The sequence below is a fragment of the Lithobates pipiens genome, unplaced genomic scaffold, assembly GCF_037356315.1.
Source record: "Lithobates pipiens isolate NorthernLeopardFrog02 unplaced genomic scaffold, aLitPip1_a1.2 Scaffold_13, whole genome shotgun sequence".
NCBI lineage: Eukaryota > Metazoa > Chordata > Amphibia > Anura > Ranidae > Lithobates > Lithobates pipiens.
The window spans coordinates 142792297-142804756 of record NW_027507718.1 but is presented as its reverse complement, the minus strand read 5'-3'; the positions used below and the strand labels follow the sequence as shown (position 1 = coordinate 142804756).

The window sequence follows — 12460 nt, the reverse complement described above, 5'->3', positions numbered from 1 at the left end:
GACCGCCATACCCTTCTTTGGACCAGCCACCGAAACAAACAGTGAGTCTGACTTCCGAAAGGGAGCCGTGGCAGACAAATACACGTTCAGAGCCCTAACCACGTCGAGAGCGTGGTTAGTGCCTCGGCTTAGGACACAACGATGGTAATACAATGTCCTCATTGATAAGAAAAGCCAAGACTACCTTCGGTAGAAAGGACGATTGCGGACGCAACACCACCTTATCCCTATGGATGACCAAATAAGGCGACTTGCAAGACAAGGCTGCCAATTCCAAAATTCTGGGAAAGAGTCAACAGGGAATCTCCCTGATATTGTCAAATGGCGGTTTTTGAAGTGCCGACAACACCAGGTTCAAATCCCATGGGGGCAACGGTGGGTGCACCGGAGGGACATGTCGTAGCCCCTAACGAAGGTACCCACTAAGGAGTGCGATGCCAGGGGCCATTGAAAAAAAGACAGCCAAGGCTGAGATTTGCCCCTTGATGGTGCTCGATGCCAATCTCTGGCCTACTCCTTGCTGGAGAAACAGCAGGATCCTTGCTATGGAAAAGGAATGCGGATGCCACCCTTTCTCCTCACACATGGAGATGTAGGTCTTCCAGGTACGATGTTATATCTTCCGAGAAGATGATTTCCATGCCCTCAACATTAGTTGGAATCAGAGCCCGACAGACCCCGGTTCCTCAAAACCTGGCTCTCAATAGCCATGCCGTTAAAGCCAGCGATGGTAAAGCAGGATGAAAGATTGGACCTTGAGATAGGAGATGCAGTCGCCAGGGAGCGTCTGCCACCAGACGCACCAGGTCTGCGTACCAGGGTCACTGAGGCCAATCTGGGGCAACCAGGATTACTGGAATCCCCTCGGCTTCCACTCTGCGAAGCAGGCTTGGCAACAGTTTCTGATGAGGAAAGGCGTAGATCAACTGGTACTGATCCCACGGAGCCACCAGCGTGTCTGACGCGTCTGCCGCCAGGGCTGGTACGTGTCACTATGCCCACCAAAGTATGTGAGCGACCTCCAGAGCAACGGCTGAGCTCCTTGTTCCCCCTTTCTGATTTATGTATGCCACAGCCATAGCGTTGTCCGACTGTATCCTGATCGGACGCCCTTGAAGACTCATATCGATCATGTGTGCAGGCACAGCCTGGTCGCTCTCAATTCAAGCAGATTGATCGGCAACTCTGATTCTTTCGTCGACCAGAGGCTCTGAGCCGACTGAATCCCATCACTCCACCTCAGTCGGATAGACTGGTGTCCGTAGTGATCACCGTCCATTTCAGAAGAAGGAACAAATTTCTGGACTGAATCACCGGGGACCTCAACCACCAGATCAGAGAGTTCCTGACTGGCTGGCTCACCTGGATCTGTCGATCCAGGGACAACTGAGATTTGTCCCAATTCAAAAAGATCTCCTTCTGCAGTACTCTGGTGTGGAACTTGGTGAAGTGTACTGCCTTGAAGGAAGCTACCATGAGTCCAAGTACTCGCATGCAAAACCGGAGCGACGACCAGTTGGGGTACATCAGCAGTTTCACCGTGGACCTGAGAGTCTGCATTTTGTCTGAAGGGAGAAAAACTCTCACTTCCCTGTAGTCCAACAGTAAACCTAGGTAATCCAGATGCTGGGTCGGCACAATCACCGACTTCTTTAGGTTCAACAGCCACCCAAATTCTTGCAGGGTCTGCATGGTGATCGCCACATCCCCCTAATTCTGAGGCGAAAGATGCTCTCAGGAGGAGATCGTCCAGGTAGCCCACGACCGCGATCCCATGTTGTCGTAGCAAAGCCAATACTGGAGCCAGTACTTTGGTAAAGACTCTGGAGACCAAAGGGAAGAGCCACAAATTGGTAATGGGTTTCCCCGACTGTAAAAAGCAGAAACTTTTGATGCCGAAGGCATATGGGTATGTGCAGGTACACATCCTGGATGTCCAAGGACGCCAGGGAGCCACAAACAGATTTGAGTAGAACCCCTGGAAGCATTCCGATTCCAGGACTGGTACAATCACCCCTCGATTCAGCAAGTCCCTCACCGCCCCTAACAGGGCCTCCCGGCGAACAGGGGACACGGGTATGCTGGGAGGGGAAGAATCTGTTTGGTGGAAAAGAAACTCACTCTTTCTTGTAGCCTGTGGAAATCAGATCGCAGACCCGTTGGTCGGATAACCAGGAGGACCACAGGGCTGCAAACTCCCAAAGGCGACTCCCACCCGAGACATGGGTGGGGGCAAACCTTCATGAGGTAGCACTTTTGTTCGCAAGCTTGTTAGGCTTGCGGTTCCAGGGACGTTTTTGACCGTTCGTGGGCGTACTGTCGGGCTGGGGATGCTTTGTTGAAGCACCGGGCGGACGAAAAAGCCGCTTGTGAGCGGAAAAAGAGGGCCCTTACCTGCGGTGTGGCTCCTTAGCCTTCCTGGCCTGTGGGAGTAGAGTACTTTTACCACCAGTGGCATTTTTAATAATGTCATCGAAGGAGGCTCCAAAGAGCCGGTCGCCAAGGAAGGGAAGATCAGTCAGGGCTTTCTTGGATGCCTGGTCAGCAGACCATCATTTCAATCAAATCAGGCGCCTCAGCACCACAGCTGACACTGAAGCCCTGGATAACAGTGGGAGAGTATCCAGGGCCGCGTCACAGACGTACTTAAGGCCTTGCACTAGTTGGTCTGCTAGTTCCACGCAGACGGGAAGCCTGTTGCTCTCCCAATTTGCGGTGCAAAAGTTTTGCCCACTCAGTCAGTGTCTGCGACACAAGTGCGGATGCCAGTACAGGTTGCACGGCTGACCCCACAATCATAAACAAGGAACGAGCCACCGCCTCTGCCTTCCTGTCCGTGGGATCCTTGAATGCAGGAGTCCCCTCAACCGTGATTGTGGTTACTTTATTTAATCTGGATACTGGGGGGTCCACGACCGGAGGAGACAACCACTTCTTGAGAAGGCTTTCCTCAAAGGGGTAACACACCACCATGTATTTGGGGACCGAAAAGGTCCGTTGCAGGCGACTCAGTTCCTTGTAAATGAACTTGTCAAAGTAAGTCAGATATGGGAATACCTTAGGTGAACATGCTGGCTTGTGGGACCTAAAAGGGACCGGTACATCAGCAGAGGGATCTGCTGGCTCCTGAATCTTCAGGGTATCACGCACAGCTGTGATAAGTGCTCCAACAAGCGCTTTGTCGCGCACGGACCCGGACGGGGACTCATCCTTACTTTCCAAACGGCCCTGGTCAACGTCATCTGACAAGACAGAGCAGGGGTCACCGGCCTCAACAGGACCAGAGTCTGCGTCAGAGCTCTCTCCAGAGGACAGGGGGGGGGCGGGGGGCGCTTTTTAGCACCTTTCTTCCCACGCACCGCCTCCATCTTGGCAACGAATGAATTGAGGATAGCCGTCAGGGTGTCCGTGGGGACTGCGCCATACGCAGTTGACCCGGTTGCAATTGCCTGGATTTCGGGGGAAGAAACACCAGTTTCTGAAGCCATGCTGAACCCTGTCTGCCACCCGAAAGGGAATTAGGACAGTGACAGTCCCACCCTCCTTGCTGCCGCTGACTGAGGAGTTCTAACCCGCCAGACTCACCGCCCTGAGGAGTTCCGCGCTGTTTACAGCAGTGCCTGTAGACCCCCTAGCGCGCCCAGATGCAGAGGAACCAAAGCTGTGTCGGTGGCAGGCCGTCAGAACGATCGGTGAACGGTCTCTGAGCGATCTGAGAAACGTGCTCAGACTACATAGGAGGCTGTCCAGCGCTCTGTAATGACAAACCGGAAGCTGAGGGCACAACAAACATGGTCCGGCTTCAAGAAAATGGCCGTCAGTTTCCTGAATAGGAAATCACCGGGAAAATGGCTGCTTGAAGCCAAGCAGCATGCTGTCCTTTGCCCACACTGAAAATGCCCGCCAGCCAGTGTCATGAGAGACAGAAACAAACATGTGGCAGAGACACATCGCTGCACCGACACAGTGGCAAACCTCACAGGCACCTCCCGGGAGTTTAAGCACTCAGGATCCAGGCACCCCCAGTCAGCCAGAATCCAGGTGAGAGCCCAGGGGTACACACACACACACACACACACACACACTGCTCAGTACCAGGGGGAGGAGGGGAAGAAGAGAGGGAGGTGAGGGGGCCCCCAAATCGACCTCCCAGGGAATGCCCAGCTGCTCAACCCTACCGAGACAGGGAGAGCTGTACTTACCAGTCCTGAAGAGCTGGGAGACATTCCATTGTAGCCAACTCCTGATCAGTGCAGGGAAGTCTACTGGCCCAGCATACTGTGACGCAGACATCAGTAGCACGGTCATATGTATGCCCCGGAGCAGAAAAGCTCACCAACCACCTCTGGAGCTGAGGTATGTCGTGGCCTGCCGAGCCGTAGCTGCGACCTGCACACGCTTGATGGCCGGAATGGGGCGACTACACGGATAAGTGAACCAGCCTGTCACCCAGCCGGCTGTTGATAGAAGATCACAGGATCATTCAACTTTGCCTAGTATCTCCTAGTGATAGGGCTCACAACCCATTTTGTAACAGAGAGGAGCTGTGTCGGTCGGTGAATGTAAGAGAAATACACTCTCCCCCCCCCCCCCCCCCGACTTTCCGAAACATGTTGATAATTTTGGTTTACGCACCGCATCGATTCAACACCAAGTCTGGACCTGTGGTGTGTTCCATATCTAGCAGCTTTTTCTACTATTTGTCATATGTTTCACTCATTGTTTTTAGGCGATTTTTGAATATATGTATACTGTTAATTTTGTACCAATAAAATTCATAGTTTTTTTTATATACCTCTATACTCTCATTTGGGTTACCCTGTTCTATGATCTCTTTGTCCGCAATGTCCCTGGGGCACTTTCTCGAAATACATTTATAATAGGGATGTGACAGACTGTTGGGTTTCCCAATTATCCCTGGTTAGTTTCCTCTGCTTTCTTTTTTGTTATATCTTCTCTAGTTATATTACTTCCGTTCATTCCCAGTGTGGATTTCCACACCTACTTTTCATTACCTACGATGACAAATTCAATTTGTATGGCGTGCAGCCAGACCCCGAATGAGTAGATCTGCCCTAATCCGCAGTAGACTTTTTGGTGGCCTTAGTTCTCCTCACCTTCAAAGTTATTACCAAGCAGCCTAACTGGCCCACATCCCAAAACATTAAGCTAGCTCAGAAACCCCAGCATGGGTTTTCTTGTAGGTTCAGTGCTGTGCACCATTACATATTAATAATTTACTCTGGCTTCACCTCAGACAGACATTCTGTCTCCAAGCCACCCATCAGACCTCCTCTTAAAATAAGAAAGAAAATTGTCAGCTAACCTTATCTCCCCTCATAAACCCTTGATGGATTTTACTTTCAACCCTGCCTTTCCACTCCTCAGGCATTCCAATGGATCTCTAAAAATGCAACACAAATGAGGCACCTTACGACCACGAATTTAAATTATTTGCCCTAACTACAGCAGGAATAAGAACTACCAAATGGGGAAATATTGTTATCTTCAGATCAAACATTTCCTGCAAACAAACATGCCTTTCCCTGTAGGTCCCCAAGATGCTTGCCTCTTTTACATGTAAACATGCCCCAGACCCCCACACCCTTGGCATGTTTTCGTTTCTCTATACGCAACTTTTTACACAGAACAACCTGCCTACGTTCAATAATGGACGTCTGACCTAGGAATGGACTTAAAGGTCCAGGATTGGACATAAATGTGTAAATCTAATAAAATTCTGCTCCTATGTTTTAGCCATAGAATTTTTTTTATAAAGTATTGACAAGATGGTACCTTGTTCCCTATAGAGTGGCCTGTTATAACCCATCGTGCTCACCTTCCTGCTTCCATAACTGTGGGCAGACAGGCACATTCTTCCATGTGTGGTGGACATGTCCTATGGCCAGCCAATTCTAGATGGACATCTATCAAATAGATAATCTCTGACGTGCCTGTGCCTTTTGCTGCTCAATACGCCCTCCTTAATTCTTTTAACTTTCTTTTATTTGGTTTTCCACATACAAAATGTAACATTTCCACATATCAAACATTCAGATACAAAAAGCAGGAATACCCCATCCCCCGACCCCCACCCATCCTCCCTCCCTTCTATCTTGCCTTTTCTCCCCTTCCTCCTCCCTTCCCCTTGGGTCTCTATTTACCCCATAGTCCTGTAAACTCTACCCATTTTCCCCCAAATAGTGGAGAACCTCTCCAACTGGTCATCTCCACTATTGCTCAAATATTCCATTTTATACATGTATTCAATTCTTTTAAACCAGTCACTTCATTGTAAAACTCCAGATCTAACCATTTTTTTGTTATTGACCATTTTGCTGCATTCAGAGGTGGTACTATCGTATTTACATTGTTTTATTGTATCTTTTGTATCATGGAATACATTGACAAAGCCACAGGTCATCGGCAATATCCATATCTGTAATTTACACTGTATATTGTCATACCTTCTGCCAATAATCCAGTATCTTTGGACACACCCACTATATATGTGACATGGTTACACCCCCTCCAGCACAATGAGTATTTTTCCGGCTGGTATTTTTGTGCTTTAAGGGGGGTTATATACCACCTGGCCAGACACTTAAACGCCATTCACACAAGGGCAACACGACTTCCAGCGAGACATTGGGAGGCAACTTGGGCGCGACTTGAGTATGAATCACAGCACGGCTTGAGGCAACTTGAAGTTGCCTCCAGGACAGGGGACTTTGCCAGTGGTCCATCACATAATAAGCTCTGTGGGAGGGAGGGGTTTGCCTAGAAAACAATTTTTACTTCCTGGAAAGTTGCTTCAGTTAAGACAGTGGATCCAACATGGAGGCAACTTCCATTGAAATCAATGGGTACAAGTTGCCTAGAAATCGGATTGAAGTAGTACAGGAACCTTTTCTGAAGTCAGAGCGACTTCAGCAAGTGTATATTAAGACGGCTCTCATTCACTTACATTGATTTCATCATGTTGCGCGACTTGAGGCAACTTGAGACGACTTCAAGTCGGATCCAAAGTTGCCCCTGTGTGAATGGAATCTTATAGTTACACATCCTCCGTAAGTATTTAGTAAATCTTCGAAATATGAGGCTTTGAATCTATCTGCGAGTTATACAAATGTTCAAAAGGATAAAAGAACCTCCTCTGAACTAATAAGTTGAGGGAAGGTTGCAAAATGTCATAACTGTAAATACCACCATTCATTCAAAGACATTAATTCCCTTCTGGGTTTCATTTCCAGACGGTTACATATTTTCCCATTACATCATTTAACGCTGCGTTTTTTATTCTCCATCCCCCAAATTGTTGGAATGTTACTTTGTTTGTGCTGTCTGATGTTCTGTTCAAATGTCACCCTTAGTTGGTCATTGCTTGCATAATTGTATCACCCTTATTTTTGAAAGAAAAAGAAATTAAAAGCAAAAACTATACCTCTTCCACATAGTTTTCTCCAACAGGTGGCACAGAATTTCCGTAAAATATATCTTGGGCATCCATGTGCTCTTCTTCCGCCTCTAACATTGATGGGTTTTGCTTGGAACTTGTAGATGAAACTGCAGATGATTCTGGAAAAAAAAAAAAAAGGCAGGTACTTGCAGATCATCCTGAAACTTGAAAACCACCACCATGTGCTGTAAGGTATCAAACACTAATTAAGTGTACAGAGACACCTACTGCTGCCACAGTACATAATCACTCCATAAACGTATAAAAAAACAACTCACTAAGCTGTCCTCTCAGGGGATGGTCACGATCAAGATAAGCGGAGTGTCATGGCTACTGTCGGCAATGGAACCAGTCAAATCAGTGTGACTCAGACTTTGAAGTGCAGCACCGATTTGAAAGGTTCCTGCATTATTTTTCAAAATTTCAGATGCGACTTGCATAAACATCAAGTGAAGTAGCACAATTACAAAGTAGCATGCAATGTGAATCAGGGCTAATTGTACAGTGCAGGACACAGCCATCTTATCCATACACAATTGGACATCCCAAAACAATGAATATAAGGGTAGACAACAACTAGGCAAACAACTGTCATCAGGCCCAAAAACAACAAGAGTAAATACCCAGGTTCAGAGTGCCACTGCAAGAACCTTGTGGCCAAAAGCTGCATCAGTAGAAGATTAAACATCATCCTGGTAAAACTTTGAAAAACTATGAGCATAATAAGAACAGCTGGTGGCCTTACAGCAGAGTTGGGCAACAGAGGCTCGAGGCCTAAAGGCCCAGGATACGCCAACAGATCAGGGGGAGTGTGCACAAAAAATGCTTGGGGGGGTTTGTTATAGAGCATAGGCCAGGGGTTGGTAACCCCCAGCCCACAAGCTAGGTTGAAAACTACTAGTATTGCTGACAGCACAGCAGTGGTAAAAATACACTGTGTTCCCACTCTAACAGCTTCCACCCAGTGCCACTGCCCATTGCTGTTAGCTATAGTGGTTGGTTGCTAGGACTGTCCGGCAACTTAGCAACCAATCATGCCTACCCCACCATACAGAGGACAAATGGAGGGGGAGGGCGACTCTGGTGACCCTGATATAATTGGTGGGTGGGGGGACTCTGGGGACCCTAACATAATTAAGACTCTGATGTAATTGGGGGGGGGGGGGCTCTGATGTAATGTCTTGGGGGGGGACTCTGGTGACCCTGATGTAATTGGGGGGACTGATGTAATGGGTGGATGGGGAGACTCTGGGGACCACGATATAATGCAGTGGTAGACTGATGTAGGTGGGAGGGCTTTGGGGACCCTAATGTAATTGGTGGGTGCGAGAAATCTGAGGACCCTGACATAATTAATACTCTGATGTAATGTGGGGGGGGGGGGAAGTACTCCGGCAACCCCGATTAAACGCGCGGGGGGGTACTCTGGTGACCCTGACTGAATGCGTGGGGGGGGGGTGGAGGACTCTGGTGACCCTGATGTAATGGGGGGTGTGGGACTCTGGGAAGCCCTCATGTTATGGGACGAGAACTCTGGGGACCTTGATGCAAGGGGGTGGGGAACTCTTGGGACCCTGAAGGGGGAGAAACTTTGGGGACCCTGATGTGAAAGGGAGAGACTATGGGGATCTAGATGTAAGCGTGGGGATTCTGTGGACCCTTATATAAAGTGGAGGAGAGTCCATTTTCACAATGCAAAGGCTTTTACGAACAGAGGCAATAAGCTTTTCAATGCTAGCATGTTGAGTGAAGCTCCTTCAATATAGTGACAGACTGGAGGTAGTGAAATCTTCTGCAGATTGCTCCAACTGCCTCAACATCCTCTTCATTCCCTTCTGATTCAGCATCTACTGGGACTGGTATATCAGGTTCAGACTCCAGTTGAGACTGGAGCCCAGGTCAAGGCTATTATACCTTCTTCCCTTTGTTTTACAGAGATGTGTGGCTCAGATGGACATTTTTCTTCCTTGTACATTGCTGCTTGGAGTCAGGACAAGCTCTTTACTAGCCTGCATTCACAGTGGTTGGCTTTGTTGATTGTGATTCCTACAGCCTGATTGGCATCCACAATTTCAGTTTGAGGTCACAGGGAGAAGAGATGAGGCGTATTTGAGCTCTGAATGCAAATGGCTAAATTAAGACCATAATAGGTCAAATTAATTGTGACAGATGCAGAAAATTCTGCTTTTGTCTAATAGGTCGCTTTTTGAATGCCTGAAAAAGAGAGCTAGAACCGTATGCTGTGAATGGTGTCAAGAACAGCTCCTGCTCCAGTACAAGGGACACATCGTGAGGCTGAGTGTTGTGTGAGCCTTCAGAACAGAAAAGGTTTTTCCGGCTGTTTAGAGTTGGCTTTCTCTTGTTCTTCGCCATAACAACAAATGAGGGCATTTCCCTGTGGGAGTTTGGAAGTTAAGGCAAGCGTGTCCTGTGGGAGTATGTGCTAATTCATGTGTAGACCATCCTGTAATTAATCCTTGTGGTGAAAAGGTGGGAGCAAGTGCAAGAGTATCTTCTAAACGCTCTAGGCAAAAACGGCATTAAAGTGTGGTGCAACGTATTACCTGATCATCCATTTGAGACAGAGCTCTGAGTGGTTGAATTTTAGTGCAAAATATGAAAAGTTTATACTGTGAAGTAAATACGTTCCAAGCATATTCCGGTCTTACACAGTAATGGCCGGAAATACAAGGTGAGACGGTCCTACCTGTTCATGATGAACTGCATAAAAAAAAATACAGGCTTCACTCGTCAGAGTGGGCATAACCCACAGGGGGCTTCAGTGATTAGGTTTCATGGCAATGGACCTATAAAGCACTTTGTGGCTAAATCAACGTGTTGCACTAAGTGCTAAGTTGAGTGCCCCACACAGGATCCAGTGCTAGAAGCCACGTTAATAGCTTTCCCCACAGCATGGTGTCCAGATACATCTCCTCAAGTTTTTACCAATTTGGATACACTGCTTCCATGTAGGCATTAGAAAGGATTAAATAATTCTTTAGAAAATAAACGTAAAAAAAATTAACTAGTAAAGCTGATGTCTCTGGGAAGCAGAAGAGGTTCGTAGTCTAGTCGACAGTGTACGAGTAGGATGCCTCTCATGTACTGTACAAGATAATGCAATTATACATTATGATTGCCAAGTTTCATAAATCTTGATTTAAATCTTAATTTAATGTAAATTAAGGCTTATAAAAATTAGCAAGACTTTTTTTTACCTTAATTCATAGAATCCAGTAAAACGGAAAAATACCAAGCTCTGAGGAGGGGAAGGTCATATATTGCAGCCAAAGCTAATTTTTTTTTTTTTTTTTTAATTGCTGGAGAATTCTTAAAATAAAAATGAAAGAGGAGTTCAGCTTGGGTTTCCATAGAGCCTAGGTTTGTTATCAAAATCCTCCTTGATGGAAGGGTCTACACAGGTATGCAAAAAATAAAATAAAAAATGAACTTTAACCAGCAGAGTTCTGAAGTGTGAGTACCATCCACGTACCAAAAGACAATCTTTTTTAAAACATTCTTTCACATAGAGTAGATGGGAAGACTGATGATTTTGTACCCAAGCAGCACTTGAAACTTAAAGTTTCCACACCACAACCAATAGATGGAATTCAGCAAAAAATATTGCACAAGTGCATATGCACACTCACAATTCAAATCAATATCTTGTCAAAACAAGTACAGACATGGCCAACAGTTTTGAGAATGACACAAATATTAAAATTTTCAAAGTCTGCTGCCTCCGTTTTTATGATGGCAATTTGCATATACTCCAGAAAGTTATGTAAAGTGATCAGATGAATTGCAAGTAATTGCACAGTCCCTCTTTGCCATTAAAATGAACTTAATCTGAAATAAAAAAAAATAATAATAAAATAAAAAAAAACTATTTCAACTGAATTCCAGCCACAAAAGGACCAGCTAATATGTCGGGGATTCTCACATTAAAGAGGAAGTAAACCCTGATGAGTTTACTTCCTCTTTTTTTCCCTGCAAAGGTAAAGCATAATGGACTACTATGCATCGCATAGTAGCCCATTATGTGTCACTTACCTGACACAGGAGCCAGCGAAGTCGCCGCTGTCCCCTGTAGTCCGCCGCATCCATCTTGCTGGTGGCGTCTCGCAGCTCCGCCGCTGTCATTCGGCGAAGCCGCGATGACGTCACTCCCGCGCATGCGCACGGGAATCAACAAATGCGGCAGCTCCATTCTTGGAACTGCCGCGTTCAGTGCGCCTGCGCGCCGCTGTCTACGGCGCATGCGCTGTAGACAGCGGTGCCCGTTTTCGGGCAAATATCTCCTAAACCATATAGGTTTAGGAGATATTGCTTGGACCTACAGGTAAGCCTTAATCTAGGCTTACCTGTAGGTCAAAGTGGTTTGTAAGGGTTTACAAACCACTTTAACACAGGTGTCAGTGTTGACGAGGACAAGGTTGGAAATCACTCTGTAATGCTGATTGAATTAACATAACAGACTGGAAGTTTTAAAAAAGCAGAGTGGTGCTTGAAATTCTTGTACTTGCACTGTTAACCATGGTTACCTGCAAGTAAACATGTGCAGTCATCACTGATTTGCACAAAAAAGGATTCACAGGCAAGGATATTGCTGCTACTAAGATTGCACCTAACTCAATCATTAATGGGATCATCAAGAACTTCAAGGACAGAGGTTCAATTGCTGTGAAGAAGGCTTAAGGGCACCCAAGTCCAGCAAGTGCCAGGACCGTCTCATACAGATTATTCAGCTGCTCAGGAATCAGCACGCACAGGAAGGAGAAGACTTTTGGAGAATGGCCTGGTGTCAAGAAGGGCAGCAAAGCCGCCACTTCGACAGGAAAAACATCAGGGACAGTCTGATATTCTGCAAAAGGTACAGGGATTGGACTGCTGAGGACTGGGATAATTTTCTCGGATAAGCAAAAAAAAGTGTGTGTTGGCTGTGCTAACCCTTATATTATATATCTTAGAACCAGAATGTACACATATGCATACACACTA

At 46.7% G+C, this 12460-nt stretch overlaps 1 protein-coding gene across 1 annotated transcript in view; it reads right to left on the bottom strand.

Moving 5' to 3' along the window:
- The window catches only part of ZFR2 (zinc finger RNA binding protein 2), a 379518-nt gene that overhangs the window by 228816 nt on the left and 138242 nt on the right, over positions 1-12460 (bottom strand). Inside the window, exon 7 of the mRNA XM_077475662.1 lies at positions 7445-7578. Coding sequence (XP_077331788.1) covers positions 7445-7578 — 134 coding nt within the window. The remainder of the gene's footprint in view (positions 1-7444; positions 7579-12460) is intronic.